The following is a 19326-nucleotide window of genomic DNA, read 5'->3' on the forward strand; positions in this document are numbered from 1 at the left end:
TGTTGTATACATCACTTCTGTCAGATTATTTTGGTTTCATTAAGAATGTATTTTTCAACTCATTAATTTCCTTAAGCAATGTCATAGGGGAAATCTGTTTAAGTATGAGCTCTAAGTAGTTTAGTTAGAGTTTCTATGTGAATTAATTATTTTTTCTGCAAGTGCAACTAATGTATCTTAAAAGTTAACACCAGAAGAAATTAATCTGTTTTGTATATTTCCTGTAATTTGAAGGAGTTTTGTACAGGAATGTGTTTTTTGTTACACTGCACATCCCACGTTGCCCTGATGCGACTCACAGCTGCTACATCTGTCCTGGTGAAGGTTGTCAGGAGGGGAGCCGACACCTCTGTCACCAGATACACACATGTTTCAGATTTACCTAAATTTCTGTGTATTTGACACCTGACGTTTTCACCCATGTCACCTGGAGGTTTCAAGTGTGAAGGGCAGTATGGTAGTATAGTGCTTGAAGTGTAGGATCGTCACACCGAAGACCAGGGTTTGATGCCCAACATGGGTACAATGTGTAAAGCGCAATTCTGGTGTCCCCCGCTGTGATATTGCTGGAATATTGCTGGAACCATAAAACCATAGTCACTCACTCACTCACTCACTCACTCACTCACTCACGCACTCACTCACGTAATCAATCAATCAATCACTCACTCACGCACTCACCCACACACGCACTCTCACACGCTCTCTCACTCACTCACTCACTCACACTCACAGCGGGGTGATCAACAAAAACATTTAAAATTGGGTTTGATATTTAAGTCATGGTTGCAGATGTCTCACAGAAAACTTAAACATTGATAAGCAAAATTGATATGTGACTTAAAGTGAATTTAAAATATTTTAGAAGTGAAATTCTTCGTTCGCGAAATGAGAATGTATTGTGTCTCACTCTTAACACAGTCAAAGCACTTCCAGCAGGGCCAGGTCTGCCCTGACACTTGCTGCACATGCCCTGGCAGACCTGAGGTGTGCCACCAACGAGTATTACAAACTAGATGCTGAGTGAAGCTCCTGTTAAAGTGATATGACCTAGTTGGTGTGATTGTCAGGCAGATGTTGCACTGCTACTGTAGACATGAGTGTTTGAATGTTGTGCAAACACACACTGCATGTTAGGTTTCCTAAAGTGCTTTTGTAAAATCATGTGTGATATAAGAGAGTTTTATCAACATCAGCTTTTTTAGACTTGACAAATGAGAGAAAAAAGTCACCTATTCTCATGCTGCATCATATGAAAATTCACCTTTAATACATTAAATTGTGTCCTTGATATTTATAGTGCTGAACCAATTATCTTAGTGTCGGTTAAATAACATGTACATAATACTATTCTCCTGAAACCATATCATAATTCTAATTTGTCTGGGGCGGTGGGGTAGCCTAATGGTTAAAGCGTTGGCTCGTCACGCCGAAGACCCGGGTTCAAATCCCCACATGGGCACAATGTGTGAAGCCCATTTCTGGTGTTCCCCGCCGTGATGTTGCTTGAATATTGCTAAAAGCGGCGTAAATCCAAACTCAGTCAGTCAGTCTAATTTGTCTTATACTGTCATACATGTGGTGTCTGATGCTGTAGGCATGTGTGCCCAATGTCTGCCTGCTTGTGGGTTCAAATCCAGCATTTGCCTGATTATGACCCTTGATCTCGTTCCAAGAATCCAGGGGGGTGGGATAGCCTAGTGGTTAAAGTGTCAACTCATCTTACTGAAGACCTAGGTTTGAGTCCCACATAAGTACAACGTGTGAAGCCTATTTCTGGTGTGCCTTGCCATGATATTGCTGGAATATTGTTTAAAGTGGTGTAAAACCATACTCACTCACTCCAAGTGTCAAGTTTTTCTCACTTGAGTGCTTGACTGTCTGTCAGTATTCTCGGTTGGTCTGTCTTTCACATCGGGAAATATTCTTGTATGTTTTATCATCAGGGTAGTCTGGTGGTTCAAGCGTTCTTCATCCCACCAAGGATCTAGGTTCAAATCCCAACATGGGTTCACTCTTGGAATATAGTTTAAACCAGCTTACAGATGGCTAATCCCTCTTAAGACAGCAAGACATTGTCAAAATAGAATTAAGAACTTGAAAGGAGTGATATTGAAAGTATGCCAAGTACTTAAATGTTTACGAGCTATTAGATACACTCATTTGTGACTGAAGTTGCCCAATGATCCATAACATGAGATAATCATGGCTCCGTTTTATGGACTGATTGACAGTATCGTGTTTCCGGGAGACATTTATTGGTGTAGAGAGCAGATTGATGGGTGGAGATACTATGTAATGATAGACTAGAAACTGCTGTCTCTCAATACTCATTGCGTGTCTGATATCAGACAACAAGGTGAGATCCGTATCATCCTTGAGGCGATGACAATTATTAACAACCTACTTGTATATGTGTCCAGGATCATTTCACAGGTTATCGGCGGAGACATTTGTTTTAAGTGGCCCTTTGCTGCTGTATGAATGAACACAGGGCTGATTGTGGAATTGAAGTTTTCATTCTTTTAGTGTGATGGCTCTGTGGAGTACTTGTACTTCAACAAGCATGTCGTCAACCGTGGGGTAGACATTGTAATGTAGCTAAGATTACATGTAGTCAGAGATTACCTTGAACTTGGGTCAGGATTTGTTTGGATCAGTGTTGTTATCTTGTAGTGATACAGTTATTGGACAAAAGGAGTTTTTATACATGTTGTTTAATTATTTATTTATTTATTGTACTTACCGGTAGTTGATGTATGCTTCCGGGGTGGCAGTTAGGTAGTCTAGTGGTTAAAGCGTTCATGGGTTCGACTTCCAACGTGTGAAGCCCCTTTCTGGTGTCCCCCACTGTGATTTTGCTGGAATATTGCTAAAAGTGGCATAGAACCACACCCACTCACTCACTGTATTCTCAAGGACAGGTTCTTATTTATTAGTATGTGTGTGTGAACAGTTCACAAAAACACAACTTACTTCGTCAAAAGTGTACAAACATGAAAAAAACATGTATATCCACCTTGTATAGAGCAGAATAAATAACTGTTGTCAGTTAGATATGATGGACAGCATAGTTATAGTTATTCAGTTGTGTGCTAGATTTTGTCAGATAAAACTAGTAAATTCAAATGGTAGGAAATTTGTGAAAGTAAACACAATTGGTAATCTGAACTAAAAACAAACATTAAAAATGATTTAGAGATTTCTTTTTCTTTAACACTAGTGCTGTCCTGCTGACCCGTTATGTTGACATAAAGTGTAAAGCTGCCTAAGTAGAATATTGTGTAATGCCATGTTTGTCAATGTCAGATTAAGCAGTGCCTCTGAACATGTTCAACACAAGATAGTGAGAATTAGTAACCTTCACCACTCCCCCGCTTAACTGCAGTCATGACTCTTCGAGATAGTCCTGTTGAGGAAGGTCACTAAATAGATTAACAATAAGGAAACATTATCAGCCATATAGCCAAACAAATGCAACGCATACAGAGATAAGTCTAGCAGTGTGTCCAACTCTACAAGTCATGACTGATGGGTGAAATTACAGGCCCAGATAGTTACTCTTGATGCGCTGTAGGTATGTTGTCGGTATTTTTGGTACTTTTGGTTTCTGCATCCATTCTCTACACCTGTGTGCATTGCATAAAACCCTGAGGTAATTAATTATCAATCTTATATTTAACCAAATGCATCACATACAGAAATGCATGTATGAAGCAGTGTGTCCAACTCTTTAAGTCCTAGCCATTTGTACGTTTTCCTTTTGTACTGAGGCGGTGGGGTAGCCTAATGGTTAAAGCGTTGGCTCGCCTGATGACCCAGGTTCAAATCCCCACATGGGCACAATGTGTGAAGCCCATTTCTGGTGTTGTGATGTTGCTGGAATATTGCTAAAAGTGTAAAACCAAACTCAGTCCTTTTATGCGGAAGCAGAGCATGTCTGCTTCCAATTCCCTAAACTCTATGGTCCAGAAGCTAATCAAAGGGCCAGGTAAATAATTCAGGTGAAGCTGCAGCCTTGGCCTTGTGGTCAGGGATAAGGATAGCACTGGTGTTGGTAGAGCTGCTTGTGTAGGTCTTGGTGCAGGTGCTTTTGGTGGGGCAGGTGTGATTGGGGATACAGGTGTTTTTGGTGGTGCAGGTGCTTGTGTTGGTGCTGGTGTTGGCGTTGGCGTTGATGATGGTGTCAGGTTAGTGGAGTCGTGTCTCTATAATGGTGCACTGTTTCAAAACTGTTTGTGGGGTGGTAGGGTAGCCTAGTGGTAAAGTGTCCACTGATCATGCTAAAGATCTGGGCTCGATTCCCCACATGGCTACAATGTGTGAAGCCCATTTCTGCTAATATTACTGGAATATTGCTAAAAGCGGCATAAAGTCATGCTCACTCTCTCAAATGTATGCATCTGTGAAATGTTGTAAACTTGAACTTACTTCAGACATGTCAACATACAGAACTATCGTATTTGGTTCCGAGTGAATCCTCGTCAGTACTTAATAATGGTTGCTGCAGATATCATTATCCTGAAACTCGGATCACATCCTGAAGAGATACTATTGTATATATGTATTTCGTATCATACATCCATTCGGTCTGGATGGATGCAAACCATATTGATCACTGGATTTGCCTTATCCATAAGCACTCTTTTTATTTGGAAGACGTTTAGTCAAAGAAGACATAAAGTTTATTGAAAACAATGCCTGGTTTATTGAATTTCACATTGTTATTAGAGGTGGTGGTGTAGCCTTGTGGTTTAAGTGTTCGCTCGCCATGCCGAAGATATGGGTTTGATTCCCAACATGGGTACAATGTGTGAAGCCCATTTCTGGTGTCCCCCCCGTTGTTATGTTGCTGGAATATTGCTAAACGCAGCATAAAACTAAACTCACTCACTCACATGGTTATCAAGCTGGAGTGATAACAGGTCGAAAATCGTGAAAACATTGTTAAATGCTATATACCAAAACTTGTTACCCATAAAGTTGTATTGTCCTATAGGACTAGGTCTATATGATCTTGAAGGTCTGTAGATTCAAAAGGACCAATGCAAATACTGCAACAGCAAATGTCAGTGACTCCGAGAGTTTCAGACACTGATGTATATATATGGTGGTGGTGGTGGAATTGGGTTTAACGTCGTGCTTGAGAATATTTCGCTCATATGACGGCGTGCATGGGTGTGTACGTGTATGTGCGGCTGCTTGTACTAGCCCAGACTGAAGCTGGTTTTATAGTGCTAGCCCACTGAGATACCATGCCGCAGTGAAGCATGAATACCCCACGCAGACACATTATACTGACTCTGAGCCGACCAGTCCTTGTTGTACCCATTAATGCCGAGCGCCAGGCAGGGACCAACAAGTACCATATTTTAACGTCTTTGGTATGACGCGGTCGGGGATCGAAACCCGCGACCTTCCGCACTCCGGGCGGCCGCTCTAACCACTACACCACGGAGGCGGTCCTGATGTATATATATATTGGGATTAGGAGTGAAGTAAAGAACAGAATGTTTCTAGAAAGTACTGCAGTGTACTTTGACCCTGCTGGGCCCACCCCCCACAGTAATGAGTCAGATATCGAGCGTTGATAAAAACAGCCACCTTCTGAACACATGTAGGATGTATGTACACAATGTATCGATGTCCAGGATTAGATGCTGTATTTATATATCTTACGTTGTACAATCTGTGACAATCGACAGCTGACAGATGTCCATACAATCAATATTAGCTTACTAGGAAATGTCAAATCTCTCACATGTTGGACAGTGATTAACATTGAGCCTTCTTGGTGAGTGGGGAAAGGGTTGTATGACAGCCTGTTTGTAACCTTCACCTTACTGAGTGACTGACTGAGTTTGGTTTTACGCCGCCGCTTTTAGCAATATTCCAGCAATATCACGGCGGGGGACACCAGAAATGGGCTTCACTCATTGTACCCATGTGGGGATTCGAACCCGGGTCTTCGGAGGAAGAGCCAACGCTTTAACCACTAGACTACCCCACCGCCCCACCTTCACCTTAACAGGCAGGTATGTCCAGATGGTGATTCCAGGTTAGATTTAGTCCCTACCAGTTTGGAGAAGCATCCAAACAGATTAGGTGGTTGACCTCAGTGACTTGGTTGATTGAGTGTCATCGTGACCTGATGGCATAGGTCGCAGCGCATAATATCAATCACTGGATTAGCTGGTCCAGATATTTACAGGCTGTTGTCAGGTAGGTGGCCTAGGTAGTTAAGCAACACCTAAGGAAGGAAAATTCGAGTTCTAGTAAAATTTCCCACTTAAATGGTCCTATGACAATTCTTAAACAATTCTAATGCATTTGTTAAATATATTTTTTATGCTTGATTGACTATTTGACTCAACATATTAAGGTTGTTCAGTGTGTGAGTAAAGACTCCCGATACACACCATTTAAGTTGTACAGGGGACTGTAGCTCTGTGGATGACAATCACTGCCGAATTGATATGCATCATAAAAATTGAATAGGAAACCAACAAGTTTGTGATCAAACTTGCTTAGAGTTACTCGTGAATGGTTCACTTTCTACCTTCATTGAAATAGCTTTAACAGTAGGTAATGTTTGTGAGATCAGAGATTAGTGCTGTTATGTGTTTGAATCGTAAATTGGTGCCTGTTATATGGGATTTAGAAGCCCTTATTGATGAGGAGATTGACCTGATTGATAAGCAGCGGTGTGTTTTGAAGTCCGACAGTTACATCAAGGTCGGACTGGCTGGAGTAACTAAAGCAGTGCAATATCTGTCACAGTGGGATGTCTGCACCCCTGTAGTGTATCAGTTACATAGGTGAGTGCTTGCTGGTCACTCCACCTTCCATCAGTCGATGAGGTGAGGGGAAATTAGGTTCAACATATCTAATGCGTGCATGCAGATGTGTGTCTGTGTCCATGTCTGTGTCTAGGTCCGTGTCTAGTCCGTGTCTGTGTCTGGCGATCCTTGCGTGTATATCACTGATTATTGCAGACTAATGCCTGTTTTTATGTCGGGAGACATATTGTTGTTATGTCGGGAGACATATTGTTTTTGGTTGAGTTTCCATCGGCGTCGGCCTTCCCATTGTTTCTGGAACATAACTCTAAAACTACTTGAACAATCTTCACCAAATTTGGTATACTGCCCCTCCATATCATGTAGATGTGCCTTTTAGGGATTTAAACTTTTCTTTCAATTTTATTTTTTTCTGTTTCAATTATGTTTTTCTGTTGAGGTATCAACATTGAATTGGGGGAAGGGGAAGACATCTGTTTTTATGAGTAAAAACTCTTTCTAGTTTTAATACGAGCTAGGGTTGGCTATAATGATCGCTACTCAGAACGCTACTCAGAAAGATCTTCAATAGGATGCATCATTTCAGGCTATTTGGGCATTTATGGATAATCAATCACTATGGTTTACGATTATTGATTACTGTGAATAATTACTATGAATATGATGAGCCAGACCTTGTACCAGCCCATTTAGATACCATTAGATACCATGTTGATATGGACACCCTACACAGATACACAGCACAGACATTTTAAGCTGACAAGTCGTATAATCTGCATAATGCTGGCAGCAAGTCAGGGTAACAACAAGTACCATGTTGTAATGGTTATATATATGGTATGACATCCCAGGGTATTAAACAATATGTCTTATCCGAGCAGACCTCCATCTACAGAGATAGTCAATCAGTCAGTGACGGATTAAGCAGAAGGAACAATAGTGGAGGGGAAATTGACTGATGGAAATGTTACGTCTGTCATGTGGAATCAACTCATGATTGAAGGCTGGACAGTCAAGTTAGTGGGTGTTCTGGTGAATATACATGTAGTTCTACTTTACTGCAGTTCTAATCCCTATAAGCGTCCCGCCCAGAGAGAGCGGAAGGTCGCGGGTTCGATCCCGACCGCGTCATACCAAAAGACTTTAAAATATGGTACTTGTTGGTCCCTGCCTGGCGCTCGGCATTAATGGGTACAACAAGGACTGGTCGCCTCTGAGTCAGTATAATGTGTCTGAGTAGGGTATTCATGCTTCACTGCGGCATGGTATCTCAGTGGGCTAGCACTATAAAACCAGCTTAAGTCTGGGCTAGTACAAGCAGCCGCACATACACATACACACGCATGCAAGTCGTCATATGAGCGAAATATTCTCAAGCATGACATTAAACCCAATTTCCACTCACCTCATCTAATCCCTATATAGTCCATGGTCCAAAAAGGGTCACCGTACCACCTTGAGGAACCAGACATCATTATATATTTCATGCAGGTGAACCTACTAGTGACACATTTTAGTAAGGTAGACATCTGTAAATTATGATAAGAACAAACTCACAGGGACCAATTAATATAGTTTGTTATACCAGTTCTTTGTTGTACACATTTCGACTGAAGTATACAGCAGGTGGTCGGAACCCCCAAAACAGGATTTTATGGTGGTCAGCTCTTTAGAAGTATTTAGTACTATTTACAAGTGTGTGTGTCAATATGGTTCCGGGGTTCTTGAAGTTTGCTGTTACAATATTTTGAAAATTTGCCTTTGTACTTTACAGACCCTGCAGTTATCAATATTCGAGCTGCATCGTGTAAATCATTCTGTCTAGACAAACAAACCAGAGCGTGAACATCTAACCATGCCTAGGCATACATCACCTATCATCCACTACCATGACATTCAAGCATGAAAGCCTGACACTCAATCCCCATTTACTCCAATTTTGACTGACTGACTGACTGAGTTTGGTTTTACGCCGCTTTTAGCAATATTCCAGCAACATCACGGCGGGGAACACAGAAATGGGCTTCACACATTGTGCCCATGTGAGGATTCGAACCCGGGTCTTCGGCGTGACGAGCCAACGCTTTAACCATTAGGCTACCCCACCGCCCAGCTCCAATTTGGAGGTGGGGGGGGGGAGCTTGTAGTTAAAGCATTTGCTCATCACGCTGAAGACCTGGGTTCGATTCCCCACATGTGAAGCCCATTTCTGGTGTCCCCCGTCATGATTTTGCTGGAATATTCCTAAAAGGGGCGTTAAACAATACTCATTAACTCACTACTCCGATATGACACCATTCTACATGAAAATCTTTGTAGGTTCCAAAGAAGGTATTAATATAAAAAGTTTCAACAATCACATCTTGTTGTTCAGTATTATGTGTCAGTGGGCCCTTGTCATTATTCAATTGTTAAACATGCAAGTAATCAGGGGTGCATAAGTTAGATACTGCAGTTAAAACTATTACTCTCTTTACTTTGTAGGCTGCTAAAATATCCATGCTGCTGCTCAGGTGTGAGATTTTATCTCCTGTATCAAATGTCAGTCACTTGTGCACTCACAATTAGCCGTGCAAGTTAACTGGTTCATTCATTCCCTGATGTCTCTTTGTTTACAAGGTACTGTAACTAAAGGTCATCATCAAACGCTGCAGAAAGACTTCCTGACTTAGTGATCACGTGACAGTGGCATAAATATGGCTCAGTGCATGAAATTGACAATATTTGATTAACATAGCGATATCAGGAAACAGACATTGCCATTTCAATCAGAATTGAAAGATTTGTATCAGTTTTACACAACAATCATATTATCACTCTCTATGCAATCAAAATGTCAGCCAGTAGATTTATTTGCGTGTTTGTTTTGTAACACTGCACTCAGCAATATCCCAGCTATAAGGCAGTGGTCTGTACATAATCAAGTATGGCCCAGACAATCCAGTGATGAACAGCATGCACATCGATCTACGCAATTAGGATCCGATGACATGTGTCAACCCAGTCAGCGAGCCTGACCACCCGATCCCGTTAGTTGCCTCTTACGACAAACATGGGTTGCTGAAGACCAATTCTAACCCATAGCTTCACAGGTCAGCCAGTGGAACAATGCTTGAAAGGTAATGAAGGATCATATCTTCACTCATCAACCATTCACTGCTGATGTGAGATTCTGTCAGGGTACCTGCAATGTGAGCCTGCCCACTGACTCCTTGGGGTAGAAATGTGTCACTCAATAATCATTATTACAACATCGATCAAACTTGCCACCAGTGAATGTTTCAGGTTATATGTGGGTTGACCAGGGTGCAGTCTCTCCTTCAAGAGGGGATTGATTACCAGTGACGGGTATGGCAATATTGACACAGTAGGGTGTTATTGATGCGGCTTGATGGCATTTTCATTCGTGTTTATGATGTTCATATTGACCAGGTTAGTTGTCAATAATGTATGGGCGATTTCACATCAGGTAGGGTCATGAAGGAAAGGTTGTCCATGGAACAGTGCATCAGTGATGTAGTCTGTCCATGGAACAGTGTATCAGTGGTGTAGTCTGTCCATGGAACAGTGCATCAGTGATGTAGTCTGTCCATGGAACAGTGTATCAGTGTAGTCTGTCCATGGAACAGTGTATCAGTGATGTAGTCTGTCCACGGAACAGTGTATCAGTGTAGTCTGTCCATGGAACAGTGTATCAGTGGTGTAGTTTGTCCATGGAACAGTGTATCAGTGAAGTCTGTCCATGGAACAGTGTATCAGTGATGTAGTCTGTCCATGGAACAGTGTATCAGTGTAGTCTGTCCGTGGAACAGTGTATCAGTGTAGTCTGTCCATGGAACAGTGTATCAGTGATGTAGTCTGTCCATGGAACAGTGTATCAGTGGTGTAGTCTGTCGTCCATGGAACAGTGTATCAGTGTAGTCTGTCCATGGAACAGTGTATCAGTGTAGTCTGTCCATGGAACAGTGTATCAGTGATGTAGTCTGTCCATGGAACAGTGTATCAGTGGTGTAGTCTGTCCATGGAACAGTGTATCAGTGGTGTTGTCTGTCCATGGAACAGTGTATCAGTGTAGTCTGTCCATGGAACAGTGTATCAGTGGTGTAGTCTGTCCATGGAACAGTGTAGTCTGTCCATGGAACAGTGTATCAGTGGTGTAGTCTGTCGTCCATGGAACAGTGTATCAGTGGTGTAGTCTGTCCATGGAACAGTGTATCAGTGGTGTAGTCTGTCCATGGAACAGTGTATCAGTGGTGTAGTCTGTCCATGGAACAGTGTATCAGTGATGTAGTCTGTCCGTGGAACAGTGTATCAGTGGTGTAGTCTGTCCATGGAACAGTGTATCAGTGGTGTAGTCTGTCGTCCATGGAACAGTGTATCAGTGTAGTCTGTCCATGGAACAGTGTATCAGTGGTGTAGTCTGTCCATGGAACAGTGTATCAGTGTAGTCTGTCCATGGAACAGTGTATCAGTGATGTAGTCTGTCCATGGAACAGTGTATCAGTGTAGTCTGTCCATGGAACAGTGTATCAGTGTAGTCTGTCCATGGAACAGTGTATCAGTGGTGTAGTCTGTCCATGGAACAGTGTATCAGTGTAGTCTGTCCATGGAACAGTGTATCAGTGTAGTCTGTCCATGGAACAGTGTATCAGTGATGTAGTCTGTCCATGGAACAGTGTATCAGTGGTATAGTCTGTCCATGGAACAGTGTATCAGTGATGTAGTCTGTCCATGGAACAGTGTATCAGTGGTATAGTCTGTCCATGGAACAGTGTATCAGTGTAGTCAGGCCATGGAACAGTGTATCAGTGATGTAGTATGTCCATGGAACAGTGTATCAGTGATGTAGTCTGTCCATGGAACAGTGTATCAGTGATGTAGTCTGTCCATGGAACAGTGTATCAGTGTAGTCTGTCCATGGAACAGTGTATCAGTGATGTAGTCTGTCCATGGAACAGTGTATCAGTGCTGACCTTGAATGGAAAAGTGTATCAGTGTAGTCTGTCCATGGAACAGTGTATCAGTGGTGTAGTCTGTCCATGGAACAGTGTATCAGTGGTGTAGTCTGTCCATGGAACAGTGTATCAGTGGTGTTGTCTGTCCATGGAACAGTGTATCAGTGTAGTCTGTCCATGGAACAGTGTATCAGTGGTGTAGTCTGTCGTCCATGGAACAGTGTATCAGTGTAGTCTGTCCATGGAACAGTGTATCAGTGGTGTAGTCTGTCCATGGAACAGTGTATCAGTGGTGTAGTCTGTCCATGGAACAGTGTATCAGTGATGTAGTCTGTCCATGGAACAGTGTATCAGTGGTGTAGTCTGTCCATGGAACAGTGTATCAGTGGTGTAGTCTGTCCATGGAACAGTGTATCAGTGTAGTCTGTCCATGGAACAGTGTATCAGTGGTGTAGTCTGTCCATGGAACAGGATCAGTAGTAGTCTGTCCATGGAACAGTGTATCAGTGATGTAGTCTGTCCATGGAACAGTGTATCAGTGTAGTCTGTCCATGGAACAGTGTATCAGTGTAGTCTGTCCATGGAACAGTGTATCAGTGGTGTAGTCTGTCCATGGAACAGTGTATCAGTGTAGTCTGTCCATGGAACAGTGTATCAGTGTAGTCTGTCCATGGAACAGTGTATCAGTGATGTAGTCTGTCCATGGAACAGTGTATCAGTGGTATAGTCTGTCCATGGAACAGTGTATCAGTGATGTAGTCTGTCCATGGAACAGTGTATCAGTGGTGTAGTCTGTCCATGGAACAGTGTATCAGTGGTGTAGTCTGTCCATGGAACAGTGTATCAGTGATGTAGTCTGTCCGTGGAACAGTGTATCAGTGGTGTAGTCTGTCCATGGAACAGTGTATCAGTGGTGTAGTCTGTCGTCCATGGAACAGTGTATCAGTGTAGTCTGTCCATGGAACAGTGTATCAGTGGTGTAGTCTGTCCATGGAACAGTGTATCAGTGTAGTCTGTCCATGGAACAGTGTATCAATGATGTAGTCTGTCCATGGAACAGTGTATCAGTGTAGTCTGTCCATGGAACAGTGTATCAGTGTAGTCTGTCCATGGAACAGTGTATCAGTGGTGTAGTCTGTCCATGGAACAGTGTATCAGTGTAGTCTGTCCATGGAACAGTGTATCAGTGTAGTCTGTCCATGGAACAGTGTATCAGTGATGTAGTCTGTCCATGGAACAGTGTATCAGTGGTATAGTCTGTCCATGGAACAGTGTATCAGTGATGTAGTCTGTCCATGGAACAGTGTATCAGTGGTGTAGTCTGTCCATGGAACAGTGTATCAGTGTAGTCAGGCCATGGAACAGTGTATCAGTGATGTAGTCTGTCCATGGAACAGTGTATCAGTGATGTAGTCTGTCCATGGAACAGTGTATCAGTGATGTAGTCTGTCCATGGAACAGTGTATCAGTGTAGTCTGTCCATGGAACAGTGTATCAGTGATGTAGTCTGTCCATGGAACAGTGTATCAGTGCTGACCTTGAATGGAACAGTGTATCAGTGTAGTCTGTCCATGGAACAGTGTATCAGTGATGTAGTCTGTCCATGGAACAGTGTATCAGTGTAGTCAGGCCATGGAACAGTGTATCAGTGATGTAGTATGTCCATGGAACAGTGTATCAGTGATGTAGTCTGTCCATGGAACAGTGTATCAGTGATGTAGTCTGTCCATGGAACAGTGTATCAGTGATGTAGTCTGTCCATGGAACAGTGTATCAGTGGTGTAGTCTGTCCATGGAACAGTGTATCAGTGATGTAGTCTGTCCATGGAACAGTGTATCAGTGCTGACCTTGAATGGAACAGTGTATCAGTGTAGTCTGTCCATGGAACAGTGTATCAGTGGTGTAGTCTGTCCATGGAACAGTGTATCAGTGGTGTAGTCTGTCCATGGAACAGTGTATCAGTGGTGTTGTCTGTCCATGGAACAGTGTATCAGTGTAGTCTGTCCATGGAACAGTGTATCAGTGGTGTAGTCTGTCGTCCATGGAACAGTGTATCAGTGGTGTAGTCTGTCCATGGAACAGTGTATCAGTGGTGTAGTCTGTCCATGGAACAGTGTATCAGTGGTGTAGTCTGTCCATGGAACAGTGTATCAGTGATGTAGTCTGTCCGTGGAACAGTGTATCAGTGGTGTAGTCTGTCCATGGAACAGTGTATCAGTGGTGTAGTCTGTCGTCCATGGAACAGTGTATCAGTGTAGTCTGTCCATGGAACAGTGTATCAGTGGTGTAGTCTGTCCATGGAACAGTGTATCAGTGTAGTCTGTCCATGGAACAGTGTATCAGTGATGTAGTCTGTCCATGGAACAGTGTATCAGTGTAGTCTGTCCATGGAACAGTGTATCAGTGTAGTCTGTCCATGGAACAGTGTATCAGTGGTGTAGTCTGTCCATGGAACAGTGTATCAGTGTAGTCTGTCCATGGAACAGTGTATCAGTGTAGTCTGTCCATGGAACAGTGTATCAGTGATGTAGTCTGTCCATGGAACAGTGTATCAGTGGTGTAGTCTGTCCATGGAACAGTGTATCAGTGATGTAGTCTGTCCATGGAACAGTGTATCAGTGGTATAGTCTGTCCATGGAACAGTGTATCAGTGTAGTCAGGCCATGGAACAGTGTATCAGTGATGTAGTATGTCCATGGAACAGTGTATCAGTGATGTAGTCTGTCCATGGAACAGTGTATCAGTGATGTAGTCTGTCCATGGAACAGTGTATCAGTGTAGTCTGTCCATGGAACAGTGTATCAGTGATGTAGTCTGTCCATGGAACAGTGTATCAGTGCTGACCTTGAATGGAACAGTGTATCAGTGTAGTCTGTCCATGGAACAGTGTATCAGTGGTGTAGTCTGTCCATGGAACAGTGTATAAGTGCTGACCTTGAATGGAACAGTGTATCAGCTCTCCTGATTCTGGGACACCATGGCTATAGTGAAACAGTGTTCATGACAGCACAGCGTAGGGAGGTCACCTGTTTCAATTAGAGACGTCGACACACCTCTGTTGTCATGTTCTCATCATTCTGACATTTACCAAACACTTCATCAACATATCTCGATTCTTTTCAGTGGAGAATCATTTAATCGCTTGTTGTTGCCATGACAACCAAACATTTACGGATTGTTTATTGTGCATGGTATTTGTTCATGCATTTCACCTGTGATTGTGATGACTTCATGGTTGACAGGTAAATACTCTCTGCTCCAATGATGGCGAAACTCAATCAATCTAATGAGATAACCAGCAACAAAATGTTTTGACTTCTGACAATGCTGTTGTCAGGCAGAGTGTGTGGTTGGACAGTTATAGATTTCATGTCGATATCCTTGCATTATATGGTTCATATTTCAAACAATATCCCCATGTTGAGATACAATGTCTTCATAAGTGGTGGGAGTAATTGAAGCTGTGATCGTTGATCCGTAAGCAACATGTGTGACATTAATTGAGAGTTCTGGAATGCAGAAAAATCAGATTATCATTAAACAGATCTCAGTATTTTGCATTTCCAAGTTTGTGTACAAACTGTTTTACATGCTGTCGAACCAATATCTGAGTCCTGAACATTATGTGATATTATCTCTGTACGGCTTATTAATGTTCCAAGTATCTGAACTACGCTCAAATTAAAATGTATGCGAAAACAAAAAGTTCAGAAAAGAAATGTTTCATGAAATCAATGTATTTCAGAAATTCTATGTTTACATTCTTTTTACAATATAGAATATAAAGGTTAGCGGTCAGCTTCAGAAACCTTGAACATGTTAAACCCAGTTCAACTCATCTCACCTTCAACATGTTAAACCCAGTTCAACTCATCTCACCTTCAACATGTTAAACCCAGTTCAACTCATCTCACCTTCGACATGTTAAACCCAGTTCAACTCATCTCACCTTCAACATGTTAAACCCAGTTCAACTCATCTCACCTTCAACATGTTAAACCCAGTTCAACTCATCTCACCTTCAACATGTTAAACCCCGTTCAACTCATCTCACCTTCAACATGTTAAACCCAGTTCAACTCAGCACACCTGGAACATGATGTTCAACCCCAGTTCACCTCATCTCACCTTAAATATAGTGTTAAAGCCCAGTTCACCTCAGTTCACCTTGAACACGTTAAACCTAATTCACCTCATCTTACCTTGAACATAATATAATGTTAAACCCCAGTTCACCTCATCTCACCTTCAACGTGATGTTAAACCCCAGTTCACCTCATCTCACCTTCAACATGATGTTAAACCCCAGTTCACCTCATCTCACCTTCAACATGATGTTAAACCCCAGTTCACCTCATCTCACCTTCAACATGTTAAACCCCAGTTCACCTCATCTCACCTTCAACATGATGTTAAACCCCAGTTCACCTCATCTCACCTTCAACATGATGTTAAACTTAAGTTCACCTCATCTCACCTTCAACATGATGTTAAACTTAAGTTCACCTCATCTCACCTACAACATAATGTTAAACCCAAGTTCACCTCATCTCACCTTCAACATGATGTTAAACTTAAGTTCACCTCATTTCACCTTAAACATAATGTTAAAGCCCAGTTCACCTCATCTCACCTTGTATGTGGTTGCTTGGTAAATTTCTGTATTTGGAAACAGGGCCACTCAACCTTTGGCAGCAAAGTTGATTTATCTCTTTATTGTTATGATTATCATAATCGTATACTGTGAGATATACAAATTTATGAGGCAACCAGCCATGTTGAGCAAGTTTATGGGGCAGTCAGTGATATAGGGTGTATACCTACAGACAACACATAGAGGTATGACCATTTATTTCAGCATTATATACATGAATTATTCCGCTGACAATAGCCCCAAGGAACATTGGTCTTCAATAAGTCAGTCCACCAATCAAGAAGTAGGGGCCACCTCAAGACCATTTCAGTTAACAAATTACAAATTGCATTGAATCCTAATGTAACAGACATATATTTCTTATAAGGTCACAATTCTTTTATTTGTGCATCCAAAACAAATGGACACTAGATGATCAATTTATGAGGTCATCTTTTTAAATTTCTGAATTTTCTGTTGAGATGACCCCTGAATGTTTAGTATGTTGGTTGTGTGAAGTGATATAACAATAATAGCCACCACACATGACTGATTGCCTAATCTGTCATTGAAGACTGGACACGCTCCATTGGAGCTTGACAATAGGTGTTGACCCGATAGGAACCCTATACACAGTCCCACACCTACCATGCTACCTTGTAACAAGCAGGCTGACAGACTTACATACCAAGGTAAACCACATACTTTACTTCTTAATGGTTTGCAAGATATTTGTATGGATTAAACTTCTTTATAATTTCCCTCACGACCATTCGAGACCATTCCAGGTCCCTTCATCAGGTGAACTCTGTTCTTAATGGTTGCTGAATTTCAGTCGTAATGGTCAGGACATGATTGTCAGTGATTACTTTTCAATACTGTGTTATGTTGGGGACGACGTTGTGCAAATATGATCATGGAAATGAAAAAGGGAACACATGAAAGTACAAGTGTTCCTTTATTTATTTCCAGAATTTTACTCACAGTGCAATACATACCTTGTGAAGAAACCTGGGAAAGAATAAAGGAACACTTGTACTTTCATGTGTTCCCTTATTTGTTTCCATGAGTATACCATCACTGGTGTTGACATGGCAATGTGTAACATCTAATTCTAATGCTGTGAATCTGGTTCATTGTTCAAGTGTGTTTTCAAACAGATGAAAGACATTTAGGTTTATTGCATGAATATTAAATGGGGTCATAAACTGGATTGAGAGTTTATTTTTAGCTTACTTGATTCATGGCTTGTCATAGAGGTGCTGATAGTCCCAATCCTGGTGAACTGCTCTAAACTGTCCATACTGTCTCCTATGACACGAGAACTGTCCTGAACTGCATGTTGTCACCTACACCATATGTACAGTGCCAAACTGTCCATACTGTCTCCTATGACACGAGAACTGTCCTGAACAGCATGTTGTCACCTACACCATATGTACAGTGCCAAACTGTCCATACTGTGTCCTATAACACGAGAACTGTCCTGAACTGCATGTTGTCACCTACACCATATGTACAGTGCCAAACTGTCCATACTGTCTCCCATGACACGAGAACTGTCCTGAACTGCATGTTGTGACCTACACCATATGTACAGTGCCAAACTGTCCATACTGTCTCCTATGACACGAGAACTGTCCTGAACTGCATGTTGTCACCTACACCATATGTACAGTGCCAAACTGTCCATACTGTCTCCCATGACACGAGAACTGTCCTGAACTGCATGTTGTCACCTACACCATATGTACAGTGCCGAACTGTCCATACTGTCTCCCATGACACGAGAACTGTCCTGAACTGCATGTTGTCACCTACACCATATGTACAGTGCCAAACTGTCCATACTGTCTCCCATGACACGAGAACTGTCCTGAACTGCATGTTGTCACCTACACCATATGTACAGTGCCAAACTGTCCTTACTGTCTCCCATGACACGAGAACTGTCCTGAACTGCATGTTGTCACCTACACCATATGTACAGTGCCAAACTGTCCATACTGTCTCCCATGACACGGGAACTGTCCTGAACTGCATGTTGTCACCTACACCATATGTACAGTGCCAAACTGTCCATACTGTCTCCCATGACACAAGAACTGTCCTTAACTATTGATTATCACCAACACAATATGTACTGCCCCACACTGTCTATGCTATGTCCTATGACATGTGACCTGTCCAGAACTCTGTGTATCTTACACCATGTACATACTATCCTAAATATTGACTTGTACATTTGGCACTGATACTTACATTATCAGAACTCTGTTAGCACCATGTGTTTATATTTGAATGCTGTATGCCACCTTCCCCGAACACTTGACTGCAGAATTTCTGCCAATACATGTAATCTTCTGAACAAATAATGCATTACATATGCCAGCCGATTGGTCTGGACACCCATACCTCAAGTTCCCAGGGCTATGGGTAGGTTAATGGTTAAAGTGTTGGTTTGTCATGTGGTTTGATTCCCTTCATGGTACAATGTTTGGATGATATTTCTGGTACCCAGATATCACTGGAATATTGCTAGCAGCGAAGTAAAATCCAACTCACTCACTCACTCACTCACTCACTCACTCACTCACTCACTCACTCACTCACTCACTCACTCACTCACTCACTGTTTCTTCTATCTTGCAGTGTATTCAGGTGCTGCTGGACGATGGATGTAACTGTAACATCACAGACAACAAGGGACTGACTGCTGCGGAGCTAGCTGAGAAGTGCAACCAGCCTTACTGTGCTCGTCTCATACGGGGAGAAGTCAAGCTACAGGTAAATAGATGCTTCCACTCTCATCCCCGATAACCTATGGTACTGTGTCGCTATTCTGTGATGCTAGCCGCTGTACACCTATCAGACATCATGCCTTGTCATCCCCAATAACCCAGGGTACTGTGTCTCCATTCTGTGATGCTAGCCGCT

The 19326-nt window shown here is 42.3% G+C and overlaps 1 protein-coding gene across 3 annotated transcripts in view; it reads left to right on the forward strand.

Moving 5' to 3' along the window:
- The window catches only part of LOC124291482 (espin-like), a 91589-nt gene that overhangs the window by 53206 nt on the left and 19057 nt on the right, over nucleotides 1–19326 (forward strand). For all 3 annotated transcript variants that reach the window (XM_046728466.1, XM_046728467.1, XM_046728468.1), the window contains exon 4: nucleotides 19042–19176. In XM_046728466.1, the coding sequence (XP_046584422.1) occupies nucleotides 19042–19176 (135 nt within the window). The remainder of the gene's footprint in view (nucleotides 1–19041; nucleotides 19177–19326) is intronic.

Source organism: Haliotis rubra, unplaced genomic scaffold (genome assembly GCF_003918875.1).
Source record: "Haliotis rubra isolate DU_JTF1 unplaced genomic scaffold, ASM391887v1 Scf492, whole genome shotgun sequence".
Classification (NCBI taxonomy): Eukaryota; Metazoa; Mollusca; class Gastropoda; order Lepetellida; family Haliotidae; genus Haliotis; species Haliotis rubra.